Raw genomic sequence first — 22,411 nt, 5'->3', positions numbered from 1 at the left:
TTCTTTTCATTATGTAGTTTTAGTCATTTTGCTGATGAATTGTGTGTCTTATGTTTATTCTTCAGTTCCACCTCTACTGGATTGGTCACTCACTTTTCTGTGCCCGTGAAGACATTAAATCTGTTTTAGTAACTTACTAAACCAGTCCTCGAAAAATTTAAAAACGTTCTGTTTATTTAAATGCACAGTAATAACTGTCTTTGTTAAGTGTGATTAAGTTCGTAAACCTGTTACTGGGTCCAGGATTACATAAGACCGTCCTTTTCTATTCTAAAGTCCTGATTAAACATTTAAAGTCAATTGTGGTATTAAAGAGCTATACTTTTCACACACACAAATCCATCGTTTTCAAATTGTATACTATTAGACTATAAATAGATTGTTTAATATCGTTCTTGTTTGGTGAACATAGCAAGCCATATTTTAAACAAAAAAAAAATACATTCTTTTTAAGATTATGGTTATGTAGTTTATTATGTTGACATAATACAACCGATCAAATGATTACCGAATGAATCTCTAAATACATATTTGGTCTTTGGAAACAAATTAGGAGAAACATTGCGTTTCAGCTCTGATTATCTTATCTCTGAGCTAAAAATAGCCAAGAAGATACATAGACCTTCATCTTAGGCTGTTTTCTTCAAAAAGGAGTCCATTCTGTTAGTTTCCCTTGGTACATAACTTAGCCTAATCCAAATTTGCCTCATGAATCCAGTAACGCTGTGAGTAAGTTCGGCAAAACTCGGCGAAGATCGTCAAAACATGACGACGCACGAACCAATGATAGCTGAGGATCTTAGCATTACGTAGATACGTCGATCTTACCTCTTAACCAATCAGAGCCTGGGAATGTATGCGCGCGCCCGCGCAATAGAGGAGCCGCGCGCGCACGAACACGATGAGTGAAAGAAAATGGGCAAAAACGGGGATTTGAGTAACTTTGAACGTGGTATGGTTGTCGGTGCCAGACGGGCTGGTCAGAGTGTGTCTGAAACTGCTGATTTACTGGGATTCTCACGCACAACCATCTCTAGGGTTTACAGAGAATGGACCGAAAAAGAGAAAATATCCAGTGAGCGTCAGTTCTGTGGGAGAAAATGCCTGGTTGATCCCAGAGGTCAGAGGAGAATGGCCAGACTGGTTCAAGCTGATAGAAAGGCAACAGTCACTCAAATAACCACACGTTACAACCAAGGTGTGCAAAAGAGCATCTCTGAACGCACAACACGGAGAACTTTGAAGCAAATGGGCTACAGTAAGAAATTCGGACGGGCTCAGCTAAATAGTGCAATAAAAGATGGGGAAAACGCTCCCTCTTCTGAGGAAAATGTTGCTTCTGAGGGGAAAACTTTGTCTGAGGAGTCTCAATTTCTGCAGCAACATTCAGATGGTAGGGTCAGAATTGATCATTTTATTTATTAATCACATTTTTTATCACATTAATTTATTAGAGTAATCAGAAGTTTACCTGCCAGTCAAAGCTTGATGGTTTGCACATTTAATAACTTGTTGAATTGCACCCATTCCTTGTTTTATTTACAAACTACAGAAGGACCAAGCCTTCAAACAGAGACCGAAAAAGAAACAGAAAGCAATGGAGCGATTGAAAGCCAAGGCTGTTCAGAAGAAGGACCTTTAAGTAAGAGACACATAAAGCCACCCGTCATTCTTTAATATGTCATTTAAATGCTGTTTTTTCCACCTGAGTTTATTCATCTAATGTAGAAAATCTTTCTATAAAGCTTTTGTCAACAAACAGTTGTCCTTTGTTTTCTTTCCATAGCTTGAGGTGGAATCAAGAAGTCTGGGAAGAAATGAATGTGATTAAGTGTTTGCTTGCCTTTCAAACCACCAACTTATGATTTGGGTCCACAGTGGCAACGTCAAATTACTATTACTTTTTTGTTGCCACTTTATATTTCTCTTGTAAATAAAACATTAAATTAATAAAGTTTGTATAAATTTCAAGTTCAGATGTTTAATGTCTTTGATTGTGAAACATATTCGCAAAGCTCATGACAACACAATTATACAATATCCAATCATTTCAAGTTTGTAAACAACTCAGTCGCTGTAGTGTTTGTTGAAGCTTATCCATCTTTATATTCAGCTCTCATGTCTCCAAATGTTCCATCCTCTTTGATTAACCTAAACATAAATGTCTTTTGTTATTGTTTCATTATGTAGTTTTAGTCATTTTGCTGCTGTTCGTGTGTCTTACGTTTACGTTTAAGCTGCTTACGTTTATTCTTCAGTTCCACCTCTACTGGATAGTGGTCACTCACTTTCAGTGCCTGTGAAGACATTAAATCTGTTTTAGTAACTTACTAGAAACCAGTCCTCAAAAAAAATAATAAAAAAAATCTGTAAGTTAAATATAGTAATAATTCTTGTATTATGGTAAGTATGCTTAGATAAGCTTGTGGTGTAAGTTCAAATAAAAAAATAAAAATTCTTGTTTACATCCTCATCTTTCAGTTTGAAGGCCTTCTGGAAGTTGAATGGTTTCGCAGATCTTGGAACAACAGCGTTCAGCATATCGTCTCCATAAACCACAATCCTGTGCATGAACGTGTGCTATTAATAACAATGATATCATAATTTATATGTATTGTACAGTGTAATTATGTACCGGTCATAAGTGTTGTCGTTGCGTGTGCTGGCTGTGGTGTCCTCGTCATCCGTGATCAGCCAATGGAAGTCTTTGTCACTGCGGATGCGGATTTTTTTCATGTCTTTATCAGACACATAACTACCATCTGCATTGAAGTCCCCCAAAATCATGATGTTCTGTAAAGATAAGCACATGTTTGAAATATAGATTTTTTTATGTTACAAACTTTGCATTATGTTGTAACCGTTTAATAAAATCAACAATTCTTGGCTTCTCATTGCCTAAAATATGTGACCTTGGACCACAAAACCAGTCACATGGGTCAGTTTTTTGAAGCTGAATAAATAAGCTTTCCTTTGATGTATGGTTTGTTAGGATAAGAAAATATTTGCCCGAGATACAACTATTTGAATATCTGGAATCGCCTTTAAAGTTGTCCATTCAGGGTTCTTGCAGGTTTCAGTAAGTCAAATTTAAGACCTTTTTAAGACATTTTAAGACCACAAAGATTGAAATTTAAGACCTACACGACGCATTATTACCAAATAAATATTCAAATCAAAGAATTAATTTTATTTCAAAGAATTCAGTAATTGAAAAAGCATTCATTTAATTTACAGATAAATCACATTAGTAACCTTCCACACGCAACAACGCATGTCAGAGAAAAGAACAGAATCAGATATAATTTTTTTATAGAAAATTGTACTTTGCATATTATACTGTAAAAAACACATAATTAGTTGATTTTAGTTGATCATAACTAAAGATGAAATGGCATGAACATTTAATTTCATGATTTTAGTGACAAAAATTATCATGGTTATCACAGAATCCTGTTCAAAAAGTATTAATACTACACAATGAAATTGTGAAAACCAAGTTTTATGTCAAAAACCAGCAAATAACAAATAAATTTAGCATCAATATGCACTTTTTGTTTACATAAACATTAAAATAATACCATTAAAAATGAACATTCTTGCATAACATGTACAAGTTAAAATAAAGGTTTGACAAAAAAGGTTTTATAAAAAGATAACTCACATATTTCAGACTTTAAATTATTTTTTATAAAAAGAATGAGTCAAAAAAGATAAATTACTGACATTTACAATGCACTTTAGCTTATCTTTTATTATTAATAGTAAAATTCGGTCCGATTTTCCCGTGGCGTCTGTCGTTGCTATGCAACTATGCACTGCGCTCTCCACAATGACAAAGAAGTTTAAGTAGCTAATGGATTTCCACCACCGAAAAACGTTTGCTGTAGCTCTGCCACAAGATTTATTCACGGAGAAGAGAACAACACCCGTAGTGTTTGGGTGCACCCCCATCCTTCCTGTTGACTAAACTTTCAGACAGCGCCTGGAAAAAACGAGTGCGTCGCTTCAATTATGAGCACGCTTACCGCGCGCCTACATTTGAACACACTTGAGCGCGCAAAAGACGCGATATGTGAACGGCCTCTTGGCGAGCGACCTCCAATCAGGCCGCGAGCGACTTGTTGGGAGAACCCTGCACTAGAGCTCCGCTTTGTAGGCTACGACTCGATACTTTTTTGCTACTTTGTAATAACGTACCAGCCAGCGTTTCTGGAAATAAACGAGGGTAAACCCTTTTTAAGACCTGACTAAATTAAATTTAAGACCGCGGATGAAAATCTGGCCGTTTTTAAGACGTTTTAAGGCCTTAAATTTAAAGTTCTGAATTTTAGACTTTTTAAGACCCCGCGGGAACCCTGCCATTTATGTTCGTGATTGTGCTGCATTTACTCACAAAAATAAATGTTTTATATATTTACGGTAGGAAATTTACAAAATATCTTCACGGAACATGATCTTTACTTAATACCCAAATATTTTTGGCATAAAAGAAAAATCTATAGTTTTGACCCATACAATGGGTTGGCTATTGCCACAGATATACCCGTGTGACTTGTGACTGGTTTTGTGCTCCAGGGTCACATATAGTATATTGACTCTCTAATGTCTCAGCCAATGGTTGATTGTCATAAAGGTATTATAGGTTATGTTTTACATCAGTCTTCCATTTCTTCTTGACATCCTGAAACACGTCGTACAGTTCATCAAGTTCCTTCACTGAATCCTCAGGCTTTGTGTGGACGGGCATCAGCACCAAATCCTCCAATACTGCCGAGACACAAGCACAGTTAATAATAATTACAGTAATTTGTATCCTCATAAACGCCTTCTGTCAAAGCCCATCCCAGAGATTAATGCAATTCAGCCTGTGACATTTCAGTTTCAGTTGTTTGGACTGTCAAATGGGATTTAAGAGATTACACAATACAGGTAAAATGGATTTCTAAACTTGACATTAGCCAGGGCTAATGAAAATACGCTGTGTTGTGCACAAAATAATCAGATTCACACTCATGACGTTACACTGAGATTAATATGTTGTACTTTACCTGTTTTATGACACTTGAATCGCAGAACATAAGGTTCTCTGGCAAAAGCATCTTCATCTCCAGGCTGTTTGTCATTGTATTGGTAAGACCCAACCAAATCCACCATGCTGATCCTTTATGTTTAAAACAGATCATGTAGTTAAGTGGGGTATTACTATATTTTAACCTTGTATCACCCTCTAATCTGTAAAAAATAGACTCTTTTTTGGTTGCTGCCCCTTTAAGGCTATGTAAATGAGCCAATCCACCATTGTTTTTTTGTTTTTTTATCTGTATAGATCTATTAAATAGCCTACAAGTAAAGTTTTATATACTTACATTTATTTTAATAGAAACAAACAAACTGCATTTTTTTCCAAATTCAAAACAAGCGCCATTTACAGGTAAATAGCGAAAGTAATGTGTTCAAGTGTCCAAATGTGTTTATTCATGGGACATAGCAGACATATAGACCTTATTTAGGGTAGCGCCATTCCGCCATATTTAATTTTTGACATGGAAGAAAAACGAGGCTGTGAGGGATATAAGTACAGTGCGTCGATGGATTGCACTGTTGTTTAACAGCATGCCAGTTGTTTCCAAAAAACTTTCAGTAGAAAAAAACGTTGAAAATCATATGATCTAGGACCTTTATACAGTGCAATCCAAGAACTTTCTGGGAATCTTAGTTTTTGGTTATAGAAATACCTCCAAATAACCAATGGGGAATGTTCTTTCCCTTTACGTCACAAAATAAACTCCCTGAAATGTTCTGGAAAGGTTAGTTTTTGGTTACAAAAATAACCAACCTAAAACAATCTTCCTAGAAAGTTCTTAAAACATTTTAAAAGATACCTACGGCTTTTTATCTCACAATTGCGAGTTTACTTCTCTCAATTCTGACTTTATTTCTCAGAATTGCATTGTATGAACTCGCAATTGCGAGTTTTAAAGTCAGAATCGCGCGATATAGTCGTAATTACATGCTATAAAGTCACAATTGTGAGATATAAACGAACAATTGCAAGAAATAAACTCGCCAATTCTAACTTTTTTCTCGCAATTGTGAGATATAGACTTGCAATTTGCGAGTTGTAAAGTCCAATTCTGAGGCGAAAAAAGAGTTTGTCTCGCCATTCTGACTTTATAACTCGCAATTGCGACTTTATATTATCTGAGATAAAAAGTCAGAATTGTGAGATAAAAAGTCGCAATTACCTTTTTTTTTTTTTTACTTTTTTTTTTTGAGGCAGAAACAAGTTTCAATATGAACAAGATAGGAATGTTTTTGGGTGTTTATTTTCAGGCATTTTCTACGCTGAATAATGGTCTATTGTAACTTCAAAATGACACCATTACCTGTAAAGAAACATGAACTGTTCTTTGTAATTGCCTCTTCCCAGGCGTGTGCTGATCTCCATCTTGTAAGGATCTGTCTTGTTGGACCTGTTAAAGAGCGGCCAGTCATGGTTACTACTGTCATGCAATAATGTGTTTTTATCCTCATGAAAAACACACCTGTTTGACTCACTTATTCAGCTCTTTGAGAAAATTATCCACTGCAGCTCCGCTAGAATCCACCACCTCAAGAATGACGATAACGTCATAGCGTGACACTATCTGCAGAAATACAAGCAATTATTTCATACATGCTACTCCTCCCTTGAAGGATTATCAGACTTTAGGATAAATAACATGTTATAGACTCATCCAAGACAAGGGAGTTCGCTGTCAAATGGGATGTATTTATATGTGACTCTTTATATTTTCTGTACACTGTAAAAAATGATTTGTTGACACAACTTGACTTAGTCAAGTCATCTTGTTGCATTGACTCAGTTAAGTTTAGCCAACATTAGGATTTAAGTTCTCTCAACTTGTATGTATTTGTTGAAATAACTTGCAGTAAATTGAGCCAACGTACTGTATCAATTAATAAGCATTTATAAATTTTAGTTAAGTCAACTGAGAAACATATTGGTTGAACTTAATTTTTCATGTTTTCACAACCATTAACCAAGTCTAATTGACATAAAATAGTCATTTTCCTTAACATCATAACTTAACTATTTGAGTTTACTGGACTTCATTGCTTGCTTTAACAAGAAGTTCTAGATATATATCTGGAACCAAATTTTTAATGAAATCAACAACTGCAAAATTGAAACTCTCAGCATTTATTTTTTTTAAACGGATGCATTGCACCCAAAAGACACAGATACAAAGAATTATCTTGCAAAGATAAAAAAAACATTACAAGAAAAACCCTCACATATATACAGCTCACACAAACAAGTGCAAACTTCTCTATGCACAGACCCATCTTAGAGCCAAAATAGTACAAATAACTCTCCTTGTCATTATCAGATATTTTCATTGCAGGAACAAGTGTACATGAAGAATTCACAATAAGCTGTGTTAAAAAACTTCACAGATTAAACTGTTTAAAAACAGTGTCTTCAATTCCCACTTGTAGAAGCATGACAAGGAAAGAGCAAGCAGGACAAGGTAACAAGAATACAGTCTGTTTGAAAATCAAGAATACTAACGTTACACTTAAAACAATGAGATCTAAAATAACAAATGCTCTTAAACTTTAAAACAGTGCAACGATTTAACAGTAGCAAGAAGGAGAAAAGATTTTGTTTGTTTTCAGTCTTATCTCAGCAACTTGCTCTTCAAAGAGTGAACTTGAGTTCAAGAGTCTGATCCAACACCAATAAACAGGCGCTGTATCACTTCAAAAGTGAATTTGAATTTCTTTGGGTAGTCAAGGTTTAATGCGTACACCAAGGCCCATCAGGTTCAGAAAAGCATTAGGTACAGCACTCAGGTGACGCATCACCACTTCTTCCTCAATCACCAGGACAACGTCATTGTAGAACGCTGACTGAGGTTCCATCACATTTTCCACAACCAGTAGGATTCCTATCACCACACCCTTGGTCACTTCCTCTTCAATGTCACTGGGCTTTATAGAATGCAAACAAAACAAGGTACTATTAGCCTACTTAAAACCAATTACACAAACAATTTACAGTCCCCAGACACCTGCAAATTAAGAAATTTAAATTTTTCATTGTTTTGCCTTAAAGGTTTCAGCTTACCTCACATATCTCCATGAATTTTGAAGGATTCTCTCGCATGTACCACGGCAGGCCAAGCAATGCTGCAGTCCTCATCCTTTGATTTGTTGTCTGTAAAATAAAAGGATGGTTAAAGTACCAGCTTTATTGGTTCAATCCTCAATCCAATGTTTTTCTTTATTCATTTATCCTTTCTCCCCCTCCCTCAGTCTTGTTTAAAAAAAACAAAACACATAAACATTCATTTCAAATTTGCACATTTACACTTGTACACTTTTGTTGTAATTTACCAGTGATGTGGTGCAACAACAGTTGTTTGTTATCTTTTTGTTCAGCACCAAAATAAGATTTAATAGTGGGTGTAACACGCTCATGGCACTTAAATCAGGAGTGTCTAAGGGTGCTTTCACACTGGCAGTTTAGTTTAGGGGGCTTTCACACTGGGCTCGTTTGTTGCGGTCCGAGCCCGAGCGCGATTGTTCCCGGCGCCCCCCAGCGTTGGTCTGGTTTCACACTCAACTTGATTCTATCGAACTCTGGTGCGTTTTTGGGCATATTACGTCATCGCAAAGGTGCACGGCGCATGATAGAAAACAGAACGTGGGTCAGTATAATTCGGTACTATTATGCGCAGCTGAGTGAACAACACAGGTTTACTGTGTGTGTGTGTGTGTGTGTGTGTGTCGCATAAGGTGACCTTCTGCTGCTTGCAAACGGACTTTTGAGGAGACAGTGGATTTCCAAATTTGTTGCCCTGATTCCACGTGCTGTGCACGAATACACCGCAGACTCACTCTCGCTCGTATCCAAGGTAAATCATCAACACTGTCATCCCTTACATGTGTTTTATTTAACTAAATACATCATAATCAGCTAAAACGCATGCGCAGGTCACTTTACTTCCTGAACAAGCGCGCACCCGAGTCCATGTTGCTTTCTCATTCACGCGAACTGCAGCATGGTTCAGGAGCAACCGAACTCAGACCAGCGTTTACATTAGCGTTTTTTCATGCAAACCGTGCCCCGTTCCGAACTAAACTGCCAGTGTGAAAGCACCCTAAGTTTAATTCGGAACGGGTCACGGTTCACATGAAAAATCTCTAATGTGAACGCTGTCAGGCGGACCCAGGTGTGCACTGGGGTAGCGAATCCGAGACTACCTAGAGGAGGTGGTCTGAGTTCGGTTGCTCCTGAAACATGCCGCAGTTCGCGTGAATGAGAAAGCAACATGGACTCGGGTGCGCGCTTGTTCAGGAAGTAAAGTGACCTGCGCATGCGTTTTAGCTGATTATGATGTATTTAGTTAAATAAAACACATGTAAGGGATGACAGTGTTGATGATTTACCTTGGATACGAGCGAGAGTGAGTCTGCGGTGTATTCGTGCAAAGCACGTGGAATCAGGGCAACAAATTTGGAAATCCACTGTCTCCTCAAAAGAGTCCGTTTGCAAGCAGCAGAAGGTCACCTTATGCGACACACACACACACACACACACACACAGTAAACCTGTGTTGTTCACTCAGCTGCGCATAATAGCACAGAATTATACTGACCCGCGTTCTGTTTTCTATCATGCGCCGTGCACGTTTGCCATGATGTAATATGCACGCAAACACACCAGGGTTCGATAGAATCAAGTTGAGTGTGAAACCAGACCAAAGCACTCTAAGTCTGCTCCTAGAAGGCCAATAATGTATTGCAGAGTTTAACTCCAACTTGGTTCAACAACACACCTGCCTGGAAGTTTGTAGTGATCCTGAACACCTTGATTAGCTGGTTCAGGTGTGTTTAATTGGGGTTGAAGCTAAACTCTGCAGGATCTTGGCTCCCCAGGAGCAGGATTAGGCACCCCTGCCTTAAATGAATTTGGGTTGTAACAACACTTTAAAGGATTTAAAAGGATAGGTTACCAAAGATGATAATTGTCATTTACTCACCAACATGCCACTCCAAACTCATGCAAAAATACCACCTAGGCCTTCCAAAAAGGACTTGCTCGGGTCCTTTGACACAAGCCTGGTGAATTCTTTGCTGATCTATAAAAACATAAATACATTTACAAATTTAACAAAGATGCCAGGATCTCAGTGACAGAATTAAAACATTAACAAGTCAAAACATTTTAATTTCACTCAACATGAAAGAACTGGTCATATAATCCTAGGATTTTAAGTTTGCCCATATCTTCTAATAGAACAGCACTTGTTTGTGTCTACAATTGTTAAAATAGGCATAAAAAAAATCCATAAAATAATAGGGTCGTGACTTGATGACTATGGGAAAATGTGGGTCGAATTTAAACGAGTTAAGAACCACTGTTATAAAGCTATTTAAAACATCATTCAATGTAAATTATGCAGATAATCGTAATTAATAATCGCCAATTAAAATAGCCTAATCGAAAATTATGATTTTTGCCATAATCATGTAGCCCTAAAACATCTTACTCCCCAAATACAATGAGGAAAACAATATCAACATTTTTTTATTTCTATGGCTGGGTGATGCATTGAATTATACTGATGATGTTGCTGTCAATATAAAAGTGAGCAATGCTATAAATATAGCTTTTATTATGTGAAAATGTTTTCTACAAATAACGTAATTCTGAATTTCATGCTTCTTCAGGGCTTCACAGGTAACACAAATTACATATAAGTTTAATAATTATTACACTACAAAAAGTTATGACTTATAACTTACATCGCAAGTTACCTAAGGCCAACAGAAGACACGCCGTTTGCACTTGCTCAAAACATTCATATGGTAGCCTATGTCATTTGAAAAAATAACAACTGGGTGTTTAAGAAATATAAGTCAATCGAGCTTTTTTTTTTTTTTTTTTTTTTTTTGTCATGTTAAACACAAATACTGGCGGCGCTGCTTCAGATATTAACTTACTGGTTATTAGGCTAGGTGTGTCTAACGATAATGAGATCCGATTAAGAACACGCTAAAAAAAAACTTATATGTACACTATTTTATCTATTTATCAACATTAACTTATAATGACGACTTCTCTTTCTGCTCACGTCTCGACAGCAGCTCGGTGTCTCTGTCTAGCGAGCAGAAATTTGCCTGGCAGTGCGTGTGGCTCCTGATAACTAACGTTAATCGAGTTTGCCAAATGTGATCAAAATGTGCCTGGAATCAAAATACGGACGAGGTGCGCTAACGAAACAAGCCTAATTTAACATGAAAGAAAGCACAAATCAGGGTATACTTACTCATTTCATTATTTGCAGTCCATAAAAGTCCACCTGTAGCCTACTCGTTCAAACGCGGGCTCCTTCGTCTTTTCTTGCATCAGCAACTTCTCGTGCAGAAAATGGCGATGGCGCGTCTGCTTCAAATTCGTTCAAATAGTACGTCATCATGACGTAGAGTTTCTGGCACATGCGCATTACACAGAAAGTTGATAGAACCTATGTTTTGTTGTTATATGAACACGTTATTTCAAGTTTTCCATTTCCCTTCAAGTTGAGGTTGTCATAACTCATCCTATTGTGTAGTGAGACACTACAAGTTGACAGGACATGATTTTACTAGTCCACCTGACTAAAACTCAGAATCACTTTTTACAGTGTAGGTGTGGACAGGCGTCACCTTGATCAGGGTTATTACCGTTAACTACAAACTAATTAATCTGTCATTTAAACAAAATAAATATTTAAATTGTATCAAATGAATGATGGTAAAATCACACTGCCTTGATCAGGGTTTTCAGCACGGCCGGATCAGAGAGCTTTGATTTCCCAAATTTCTGGACGTTGAAAGAAGCGACCTTCATGATGTTTGTTAAACATGAAATAAAAGAAATCAAATTACAGATTTGCAACGTTAGTGAAAAATCAGGCAATTATCTATCTATAAATTACAGGAACGTCTGTCTGTCTGTATGTCTGTCTGTCTGTCTGTGTCTGTTATTCGCATATCTCTCGAACCGTTAGTCTGATGGATTTCAAACTCGACAGGTGTCTCGCTACGGGCACGAGTAAGTGCAGTGCCAAGTTTGATGATGTTTGGATGTAAAATGCAAAAGATATCGTTAAAAATACCAGTAAAAGAAGCACTTAGAAGGTTGTGGTTTAAAAATAAACATTCTGACATTAGAGGGTTGTATCGGTCAAAGAAGCCCCAAGACGGTTGTGGTTTAAAAATAAACATTCTGATATAAACACTGTTTACTTCTGAATATTATATTTTATTCACAGCCATCATTTGTATTAACCTAGCCTGCTCCCTGAATTCAATGCGTTCACAGTCTCTTTCACAGGCACCAAACCAACAATTACTAAAAACACACAAAAACTGATTTTGCACGGGCATTTTGCACTAGTATTTATAATGACGCTTGAATACAATTGAATGAAAAATCATGGCCTTTAGACTCTTTATCATGCAGTTGTTAACAAATATTGTGAAAAATCCTGTTTGTTCTGTTCTTGCGGTCTCTTTAATCTTTTACATGAGTGACAAGTGAAAGAACCTGTTTGAGAAGCAGTTTACAGAGAGATCACCAGACAAGATAATCTTGTCTCAATGGTCGAGCGACACTTAGAATGCGTTTAATCCTGTCTAAATCAAAAAAGGCGTAAATTTAATCAGGTTGAGAAGGAAAAGGACTTTCAATGCGAATCTCATTCACAAATACAACAGGATGAAATCACCACAGTTTGCCAGACAAGAAAGAGCAGATCTGTGTGAAACTATTTCCGGGTCTTGGTGTCGGGGGAGCTGGTGCCTGGGCTCTTTTATGCCCGGAGGGTTTCTCAATGGCTCTCTGAATGGGGCAGAAATTAGCTTCAGCTCTCAGACATTGCTGAGCCGAACTTCAAAGAAGAAAAACCGCCTTTAAATTTAATCTGCACTCTAGCGACCATCTGTCATGGACATGACAACACCACCCAAAACCTTATTTATGATGATGGCGGATGTATAGATTCCAGTCATGGATTTAGAAGAAAAGAAACATTTAAAAAAAAGAGTTTTCACATTCCATCTCATTCAACACCGCACAAGCCTAAACAAGTTTAGGGGCTTAACAAACATGACTCCTATTTTTGGGTGTTGTTTAAAAAAAAAAAAAAAAAAAAAAAAGTTTAAATTCCAAATATGTTAATTTGAAGCAACATATTAGGAATATAAAAACAGTCAAATTTTAAAAAAACGAGAACCCTTTGTGAGTGTTGTTTAAAAAACTTTTAAAATTCGAAAGATTTAATTCTAAGCAACATATTAGCAATATAAAAACAGTCAAATTTTGAAAAACAAGAACCTTTTATGTGTGTTGTTTTAAAAAATGTTTACATTCCAAAAATTTGAATTCTAAGCATCATAGTAGGATCATAAAAACAGTCACATTTTGAAACGCAAGAGCCTTGCTTGATTCTGAGATGCTGAGATTAGATTCTCCAGACACTTTTTAAACAATAAAAAAAAAATTTACACTTTATTTTAAGGTGACAGTTACATTGTACTTAAATAAGTACTGTGTAATATTAATTAACTACATGTACTTACTATAGACTTGCAGTTAGGGTTAGTTGTAATTGTGCATAATTTACTGTTATTACTTTAGTAAGTACATGTAGTAACATGTAACAACGTCACCTTGTAATAAAGTGTTACCAAAATAAGTTTAGGATTTAAAGAAGTCAAAGAACAAAACCCAACTTACTTAAGCACAGGTCCGTAGATGCACTGAAGAAATGGACTGTGGTGATTCATAAAAACAGCAGGACACCTTAAAATTGGACACCTGTTACCTGATTGGCTAGTCGCAGGAACCAGTAGAGTGATTTGGCGCGGCCCCAACCTGGACATCCCTTGAAACAACAAAACAGTTCCTCCCCCTGGGCAAACATTCACTCGGAAGTGGGAAGCTAAAGAGTACAGGTGAGTTACAATTCAATCATCCTCATGACTGGCACAAAGGGCTTAAAATTACACTTGAAGAAGGACAAATCATTGCATGGTTGTTAATCTACTAAGAAAGAAAAAGCAAAGAAGGATGTATCTGTCAGTCAGGTGTAGCAGGAAGTTGCTTCCTAAAGGTTGCAATGTGCTTGTTTTTGAAACCGCATTACAAATTCTGCAGTTAAAGGTCGTAGATAATGGGGACATTGGTTAAAGTTTAATAATAACATGAAGTGAAATACTTCTCTACATACCGTAGATGTTACATTCAACTTGACAGGTTCTTTGTGTTCACAACTGTCGTTGGGATGGATTTCATGTCTAGACAATCCAGGCGCTGTGTTGTTTTTCCCGCTTGAATGCAGTCAGTGCCTTCATTGCGACTACAGTGAAGATCGGTGAGCCAAAAACAACATTTACCCCACAACAGGTTTTTGATATGATGTCTGTTTACGGTAAAAAAATTAAATCAACAGGGAAATGGCGGGAAATGTTGTTTATTCAGGTTTGCAGAGAGATATATAGTACCATTTTACATCATGTTACACTTTAGTTGTTTACACTTTATTTTAAGGTGTCATTGTTACAGTGTAATTATATATTTAAGCACTGAGTGATAATTAACTTTATGTACTTACTATAGGGTTAGGGTAGGATTAGGTTTTGGTTGAGGGATAGTTGCATGTAATTATGCATAATATACTGTTGTTATTAATACGGTAAGTACATGTAATAACAGTGTTACTTTTTACTTTTAGGTGTCCATGTTACAGTGTAATTATACATTTAAAGGTGCTCTAAGCGATGTCACCGACACATCCAGCAAACATCTCCTCACTATCCGCTAGCTGCCTGTCCCCTGAACACACTGTATAAAAACGCAATCTCTGTAGACAGCCCAGGCTCCACAAACGGCAACAAAAACAAACTGGCCCAGCCTGGACCACGAAACATAACAAACAGTGTTCATTTGGGGGTGGGGGTTGGAGGGTTAGTGCACGTGCACATAAAGGGGGGTGTGGGGGAGAGAGAAGCATGAAGAGGGAAGTTAGCTAGAGGAGAGATGTCCGAACAACGACTAACGTTAAAATTGTATATTCTTGAGAATTTTGATATGGCCGACACACAACCAAAGAGACGACGTTCCGATGAACAAATAACAAAGAAGAGGGAAAAGGAGAAGGAACGCGGAGTCCCGAATTTACATCGGAAAAGCGTTCAAAAGGAGGCGAGAACACCGCCGGCAGAAGGGCTTCCAATTCTAAATGGTTCATGACTGTTTCAGGAAGGATGGAAGGGAGGGGGAGGGGACGGGATGAGGGGGGCGGGATGAGGAGGAGGGAGGGGGAGGGGACGGGATGAGGAGGAGGGAGGGTCGAACTAGCCTCTGTTTTGTTTGACAATACTTTGAATGTCAACAAGAAGTGACTTCACCCAAAATCACTTAGAGCACCTTTAAGTACTGAGTAATAGTAATGAACTACATTTACTTACTAGAGGGTTAGGATTGTGGTTTGATTTAGGGTTAATTGCATGTAATTATGCATCATTTATAATTATTACTACAGTAATTACATGCAACAAGGACACTGTAAAATAAAGTGTTATCAAAAAAAAATGACCACATATTCTCAACAAGTGTTAGACAACATATTCTGCCGGTCTGAGTCTGGACTGCACCATTATCTTGATGGGTGGGGTTTCAGATATGTAAATTCATTCAAAAAGGCGCTCGACTTGACTGTCAAAAACAAAAGCCTTTCCGGTTCCCACCAGTCAAGCCTGCTATACATTTACATGTTTCTATACATGCTGGAAACAATTAGTGAGGCCTCTCCACAAATTCTCCATTTTACGAGACATCTGTGTGACAGAAACTTTATCTGAAGTAAAGAGGAAGTAGGCATGGCCTGTTTGTAAATGAGCTGAGCCATCATTAATTATTTACTAGCTGTCTAACGGCCAACACAGGAAGACAAGCCGAGACTTCATAGTAAACAAAGCAGCTTTGGTAAGAGCTGATTATCAAGTTAGTTTGTTTATATTAAAATATATGTAAGTATATAAAACTTTACTTGTATTTAGTAATAGATCTATAACAGATTTTAAAAAGTTTTTAAGTTTTAAAGTTAAGCTATAGAATGTGATCACATTCAAAAAGATCCTTGAATGTGTTGATATGGTGTTTTTATTTTAATACTGCGGTGCATTGGAGGTTAATTTGAATTCTTAGATTAATTTATTCAATCAAATGAACCTGTATTGTTCGGAGTGCATTTTGTTTTCAAATTCTCAAAATGAAACTCGCTGTGGTTTCCCTTTCTGTCTCTGTCGTATTTGCTGTGTTCCTGCTTTAACTGACATGTCAGCTCTTTATAAACTATAAGACTTTCCTGTGTGCGTACAATGTATATCCTTGAATTGTCTGTTAAACTTCCTTTGACGATTTACGACAGGAAAACGGTATAGGAATGATTAAGAGTTGGCACGGAGGACCAAACTGACCTGAAAACATGCAGCCGGTTTGAAGAGTTTGTGGTCATGAAACTCATTTCACTTTAACTTGTTTTTCTGGTCTTCTTTAGGTCGACACCATGAAGATCGCATCTTTTAACATCAGACGGATGGGTTCCAGCAAGCTGTCAAACAAAAACATTGTGAAATATCTCATTAAGGTGAGTTTATGATCTGACTGTTCAAGAAGATTACATAGTAAAAGCAAATAGATCTCAACCCTGTTTCCCTGTAGATCTTCTCTCGGTACAGTATAATCATTATGCTGGAGGTGGTGGACAAATCGGGAAAAGCTATAGCCAAATTCCTGCAGGAGCTCAACAGCACCGGGTCTGTATGAACCGTCAGAGATTCACTTCATCGTCACCATCTCAATTCAACCCAAATTTAACTCCCCGTTTCTCCCACAGTGCTAATAAGAAACGCCCCTTCACTATGGTGGGAAGCTCCAGGCTGGGACGCACTCTTTATAAGGAGCAGTTTGTCTGTTTCTACAGGTACAGTGCTTGGTAAAGTATCAGAATTATGTTATCAGAATAAAAACTGGGGTAAAGTTATGAACAGTCATTCATATGCCACTAACAAAACAATTTCGTTCGTATCTATTAGAGAAGACGAGGCTGAACTGGTCGACACGTACCAATATGAAGACAATCAAGAGGGCGATGAGGATGCTTTCTCTCGAGAGCCTTTCATTCTGCGTTTCAACTGTAAACACACAGGTAATCAGCTTCTGTTAAAGGGATAGTTCACCCCAAAACGGACAATTCTGTCATTAATTGCTCACCATCATGTCTTTCCAAACCCGTAAGACTTTTGTTCATCTTTGTAACACTAATGAAGATCTTATTAATGAGATCTGAGAGATTTCTGTCCCGCCATTGACAGCTACGCAACTACCACGCTTCAAAAAGTTCATAAAGAGATTGTAAAACTAATCCATATGAATCAAGCGGTTTAGTCCAAATAAAACAGATTTATTTTAGGCTTTTATTCACAAATAGGCTTAACATTCATCAACAAGCTCAAGCATGTTCTTCCACATACACCAATGAGGGTCATTCTCGTGTTACGCAGCACATTTTGTTGACAATTTGTATTAATCAGAATATAAAGATTTAAGTATAACAGCCATTTTTATTCTGCTATTATAATCATGCATCTGAGTATGTATGTCTGTGTAGGCCTGTAAGAAGAAGGGGATGTGCTTGCATGGAATATCTTTGCATATGTTGGGGCCTCTCATTTTGCCATTAGATATATGGTATAAAAATGCCATTAAATAATATTTGTAGGATGAGCAGGGGACTCTAATATAAATAAGTTGCGGTCTCTTATTCCACTTTTCAAAACAGGCTGGATTCACCACCAGCAAATGGCAGAATTGATTAATACTGGTGCATATAAAGCGATCAAATCTTCTCAGAAAATTTGGACTAAACCGCCCAGTTAACATGGACTATTTTTTACGATTTCTTTATAAACTCTTTGAAGCGTCAAAGTGGTAGTTGCATAGCCTGTCAATGGAGGGACAGAAAGCTCTCAGATTTCATTAAAAAATATCTTTGTTTTCCAAAGATGAATGAAAGTCTTTCTGGTTTGGAATGACAGAATTTTTTTTTTTTGGGGCAGACTAACCCTTTAAACTTTGGACAAATACACTTTAATTTCTGGACCAACTCTAGAGCCTAGACTAAAAAGCCTCCAGTGAGAACATGGATTTAATCTAATATTACATTGCATTTTCAAGTGAAATTTAAATAAAAAATTATCTCAAAATAGACATTCCGGCATCATTTACTCACCCTCATGTGGGAATGAATGGGAACTGGCGCTTTCAAATTTCAACACCAAATGTAAAACCACCATAAAAGTGGTCCATACAACTCATTTGAGAAACAGACCAAAATTAAAGTTTTATTAACCCATTCATTATAATGTTATAATACATATTCCTCCACGACTGCGAATGTTTCAGGAGTTGGATCACATGAACAACCTGCACTCCAGTCCATTTTGTTTGTGTTTGTTTTTTCCAGTGCTGAAAGATTTAGTGCTGATTCCTGTTCACACAAAACCCAAAGACTCACAGAAGGAACTGGATGAACTATATGATGTGTTTTTGCACGTCAAAGACAAATGGGAAACGGATGTGAGTTTAACACTATGCAACCATAACAAATTCCAGAAGGAATGCATGTACTGATAAAATGTATAGTTGAATGTTCTCCAAGTTTTTTTGGGGGATAAGGCGTCTGCCAAATGTGTGAATGTACACATCTCAATGGAATGTAGCTGATGTGAAAATAATGCAATCCTTGTCTAAATAGTACACACATGTAAACTCTAGTTTAACCAAACATTGATAAGAGTTTGAGAGAAAACTCACACATTCCATCCTACAGAACGTCATGATCCTTGGCGACTTCAATGCAGACGGCGCCTACGTCTCCAAGAAGAAGATGAAGGGCATCAGAATCCGCAGTGATACCGATTTCCACTGGCTGATCGAGGACGATGTTGACACCACAGTCATACAGTCCAATGACCACACCTACGACAGGTGAGGCGGAGAAACATCAATCATTTACTCACCTTTCATCTGCTAGCCTGTTTAAATATACAGAATTCATGACCTCCATGCACCTTAAACCTTGTCTACACTGGATGCTAGTGGCGTATCGCAATGCACTAAAAGCAAATAGAGCCAATTATAATCAGTAGGGGTGTACGATACCCTCATGTCACGATTCGATACATATCACGATACTGAACTCACGATACGATATTATTGCGATACTCCAAGACATATGGTAAAAGGTTAACAAAAAATGTACTGTTGATTAAAATGCTAAATTGGTATTACATTGTGGGTGGAAATGAATAGGCTTGGACTTGGTGCTGGTAACCCAATATTCATGATTCTGAAGCTGAAAATACAGAATTATTTTCAATGATCACTCCCAGGTTAGACATGGTGTTAAGGTGTGGTCATATTGGTGCATTTTCAGCTAAAAGATCCACTGTCTATCGTCAATACCAAGCAAGGAATTTTGCGTTTAAAAGACGTCTAATAGCCGTCCAAACACAGACGTTTAGGCTAAAACAAGGCAAAATTTGGGCTGTCTGTGAAAATTTAATAGACGCTTAACCCATAGCCCAAGAATATACTAGTCATCAATTAGATAAAGAAATTAAATGAGTGAAGAAATGAAAACAAACACCTTGTAATAACTGCGTACATGATGGAATATCATACATCCCGCAAGTTATTTTTTGCAAAAACGACATGTAACCAAATTCAAGGTTATTTTGGCTAGAAGTGTGTTACTCATATAGCCGGACTATATCGGGTCTATAGTTAACCTAGACGGTGAAATGGCGGCTATTGGTTGCTGGGTAGTATAGTGATGCATAAAGCACAGTTCACACGGAAGTCACTTTCAGTTTTCTGTTTGTAAGTGCGGCGAATTGAATTCATGACAAACATGAACATAAGAGAAATCTGTGAGGTGAAATCTATCACCCGCACACCAAATTCCCAATGGATTGCAATTGAAATGACTGGATTTCGCCTGGAAACACTCACTGAACAATGATAAATGTGACCGCACCTTTAGAGTATGAATGTTAAATTATCACTTTTGATTAAAAGTTGAGCAAATCATATTAGATGTAACTAGAATACTAAATGCTTAAAATGGGAGGTCAATCTGCATGTTAAGCTTTGGAAAATATTGATGGCAAGTATTTTTCTAGAATTGTGGTGTATAAAGAAGACATGCTACAAGCTGTTGTGCCAAAATCTGCAAAGACTTTTAACTTCCAGGAAGCCTACAAACTTTCAGAGGAAATGGTGAGTATATTCATCACAATGCATTTCAAATTTTTTAATATGGTATAAAGTAAATAATATATTGATATGATTGATCTATGGCAGGCCCTGGAGATCAGTGATCATTATCCAGTGGAAGTGAGTCTGAAGAAGAAGTCTGCAGCAAAGACTAGCGCCAAAACCAAAACTAAGACCTCCAAAACCAAAACAAAGAAATAAAAAGCATGAAGGGATGCCACTGCACACCGTATGGGATCTGAAACATCGCTCTCCTGAAGGAGAGATGCTACCTCTTCATAAGGAAAATCAGGGCTAAAAAGAACTGATTTTTTTGTAGTTCACAAGAATTAATGCTCATAAGCTTCTCGAAATAAACTTTTCACTTTTTTATTGTCATTTTTTTTGTCCAACAAAAGCTTATAATTTCATGCCCAGAGCGTAAATAAATGTGTTAGTAAATATGTGTTTGCACATCTGGAAAACAACTTAAAATGCTAGCAACAAAACTATTTTAACAAAGAGACAACTCATGTTCAAGCCATGAATTGGCAGGCAAACATGCGATAGCAAATACCAGACCATTGTTATTGTGTAATAATCATGCCTCGTGCACCTCTAGTGAACTCTAATTGAAAACAATAAAACTTTACATATCTTTAGTCTTTAACAAGGCTTGTGGAAACATCAGTTAGTGACATTAGCTTCAGCATAATGTCTGCATTACCAAATTAAGATCAATTACTGCAATCCACTTACCCTCAGCAAGGAATCAAGCAACCTTCCTAAGCACTCACAAATGAGATTAAATGGGCAAGAAAAAAACAATTTGGTAACAATGAATCCATTTGGTACCATCATTTTGTACATCCTCCAATAGTTCATCACCAGTGACAGTAAAGGCTTAAAGTCTTTCATAAATCCGGCATGGCTTCTTCTTTCCATTCGGACATCTGGCCCCATATGCATGTTAATGTGCTACAGTTGTCCATTTTGAAAACAGGAATTGAAAAAACTAAGAAACTGCAAGCCAGGTGTTTAGACAGGTCTGAAGATCAGCTGAGAGTCGGCTTAGAGTATCAGGAAGATGCAAGGAGAGATGAAACATAAAAGAGAACGTAAACATTCATTTGGCATGCAGAAGCAGGGCCTCTCAATAAAGGTTAGTAAAAATGTGTATAAATTCTCCGATATAGGAGGGGATCAAGTGCATCGATGAACATCTGTTTCTTCATCAATGCTGTTTACAAACTCCTCTGAATTGTCACTAACTTTCCCTAACCTTCCTTTCTTCTAACCCCCCCTACTACCCCCCTACTATTTGATATACTATAAAATAAACGGCAATGGAGAAATTAAGGCATGAGTCAGCTCTATTTACAACAGCTATTAATGGAATGAGAATCTAGTATAATTAAAAGATTAAAGTTGTAATGTTGCATGAATAAAGCAGAAATGTTATGAGTAAAAAAGAGGTGTTACGAGAAATGGGATGATTTTAAAAAAAAGTGTTAAATGTTACTTCTATTTCAAAACATTTAGAAAATTAGTATAGCAATTGGAATCGTAAAGAACTTAATTAATTTAAAGGTAAAGCTTTGTTAGTGATTCCATTACTGATTCCTCTATTACTCGAAGAAAGATTCATACTACCTACTAACCAAAAAATACTATTGTTTCTTGTTTAGTACCAAATATTTGCATGTTTTTAGCAAATTACCATGTAAAGTAACATTTAGGCCCTGTTTACACCTGGTATTAAGATGCGTTTTGGTCGATGAGTTCACAAGAGGACAATGCTAAATACTTGTAAAAAGGGAACTAAAATGTTTTGAGCTTGTCCACTTTCGACCGGATTGCTTTCGTAGTGTAGAAGCTCATGTGGTTGAATATGTTCAAACAGCCACAAAAGATCGTCTCTTCTCCACCTACTGACCGAATGCGAACATTATGGGAAGAGCTCTAGCCAAATCGGATTTAAACTTTGTCGGCTGAAGACACAAGTTTGGCTTAAAGCACAATGTTCTC

The 22,411-nt window shown here is 37.1% G+C and overlaps 2 protein-coding genes across 6 annotated transcripts; one reads left to right on the top strand and one right to left on the bottom strand.

Moving 5' to 3' along the window:
• Positions 1–1,789: 1,789 nt before the first annotated feature.
• On the bottom strand, positions 1,790–12,321 carry dnase1l4.1 (deoxyribonuclease 1 like 4, tandem duplicate 1). Of its 2 annotated transcripts, XM_084115984.1 has the most exons (9): positions 11,828–12,321; positions 6,562–6,650; positions 6,390–6,476; positions 5,052–5,164; positions 4,658–4,770; positions 2,636–2,793; positions 2,467–2,563; positions 2,246–2,297; positions 1,790–2,151 (listed from the first exon to the last, which is right to left on the bottom strand). In XM_084115984.1, the coding sequence occupies exons 1-9, from the start codon at positions 11,906–11,908 to the stop codon at positions 2,147–2,149; spliced, it is 795 nt and encodes a 264-aa protein (XP_083972110.1). In that variant the 5' UTR covers positions 11,909–12,321; the 3' UTR covers positions 1,790–2,146. The 2 variants fall into 2 exon arrangements, with proteins under 2 accessions (XP_083972110.1, XP_083972109.1); XM_084115983.1 differs by having other exon boundaries at positions 1,790–2,297.
• Positions 12,322–13,761: 1,440 nt separating this feature from the next.
• Positions 13,762–20,782, top strand: dnase1l4.2 (deoxyribonuclease 1 like 4, tandem duplicate 2). 4 transcript variants are annotated; one of them, XM_084115980.1, is made up of 9 exons: positions 13,762–14,016; positions 16,623–16,712; positions 16,787–16,881; positions 16,962–17,048; positions 17,161–17,273; positions 18,591–18,703; positions 18,957–19,114; positions 20,311–20,407; positions 20,492–20,782. In XM_084115980.1, exons 2-9 carry the CDS (start codon positions 16,632–16,634, stop codon positions 20,603–20,605), a joined length of 858 nt encoding a protein of 285 aa, XP_083972106.1. In that variant the 5' UTR covers positions 13,762–14,016; positions 16,623–16,631; the 3' UTR covers positions 20,606–20,782. The 4 variants fall into 4 exon arrangements, with proteins under 4 accessions (XP_083972106.1, XP_083972107.1, XP_083972104.1 ...); XM_084115981.1 differs by lacking the exon at positions 13,762–14,016 and adding an exon at positions 14,120–14,435; XM_084115978.1 differs by lacking the exon at positions 13,762–14,016 and adding an exon at positions 15,800–16,048.
• Positions 20,783–22,411: the final 1,629 nt, after the last annotated feature.

This window comes from Abramis brama (genome assembly GCF_963993115.1).
Source record: "Abramis brama genome assembly, chromosome: 6".
Taxonomy (NCBI): Eukaryota; Metazoa; Chordata; class Actinopteri; order Cypriniformes; family Leuciscidae; genus Abramis; species Abramis brama.
The sequence above is the reverse complement of the archived record's forward strand: the minus strand, read 5'-3'. Positions and strand labels throughout refer to the sequence as shown.

What these genes read in the sequence shown, in the direction of transcription:
- dnase1l4.1 (XM_084115983.1), bottom strand. Translation starts at nt 11,908, where the DNA reads ATGAAGGTCGCTTCTTTCAACGTCCAGAAATTTGGGAAATCAAAGCTC. An exon ending in ATTCAAGTGTCATAAAACAG is followed by an intron (nt 4,771 to 5,051) that starts GTAAAGTACAAC and finishes GTGTCTCGGCAG; the next exon opens with TATTGGAGGATTTGGTGCTG. An exon ending in AGAAGAAATGGAAGACTGAT is followed by an intron (nt 2,794 to 4,657) that starts GTAAAACATAAC and finishes TTATCTTTACAG; the next exon opens with AACATCATGATTTTGGGGGA.
- dnase1l4.2 (XM_084115980.1), top strand. Translation starts at nt 16,632, where the DNA reads ATGAAGATCGCATCTTTTAACATCAGACGGATGGGTTCCAGCAAGCTG. An exon ending in CAGGAGCTCAACAGCACCGG is followed by an intron (nt 16,882 to 16,961) that starts GTCTGTATGAAC and finishes TTTCTCCCACAG; the next exon opens with TGCTAATAAGAAACGCCCCT. An exon ending in ACAAACTTTCAGAGGAAATG is followed by an intron (nt 20,408 to 20,491) that starts GTGAGTATATTC and finishes GATCTATGGCAG; the next exon opens with GCCCTGGAGATCAGTGATCA.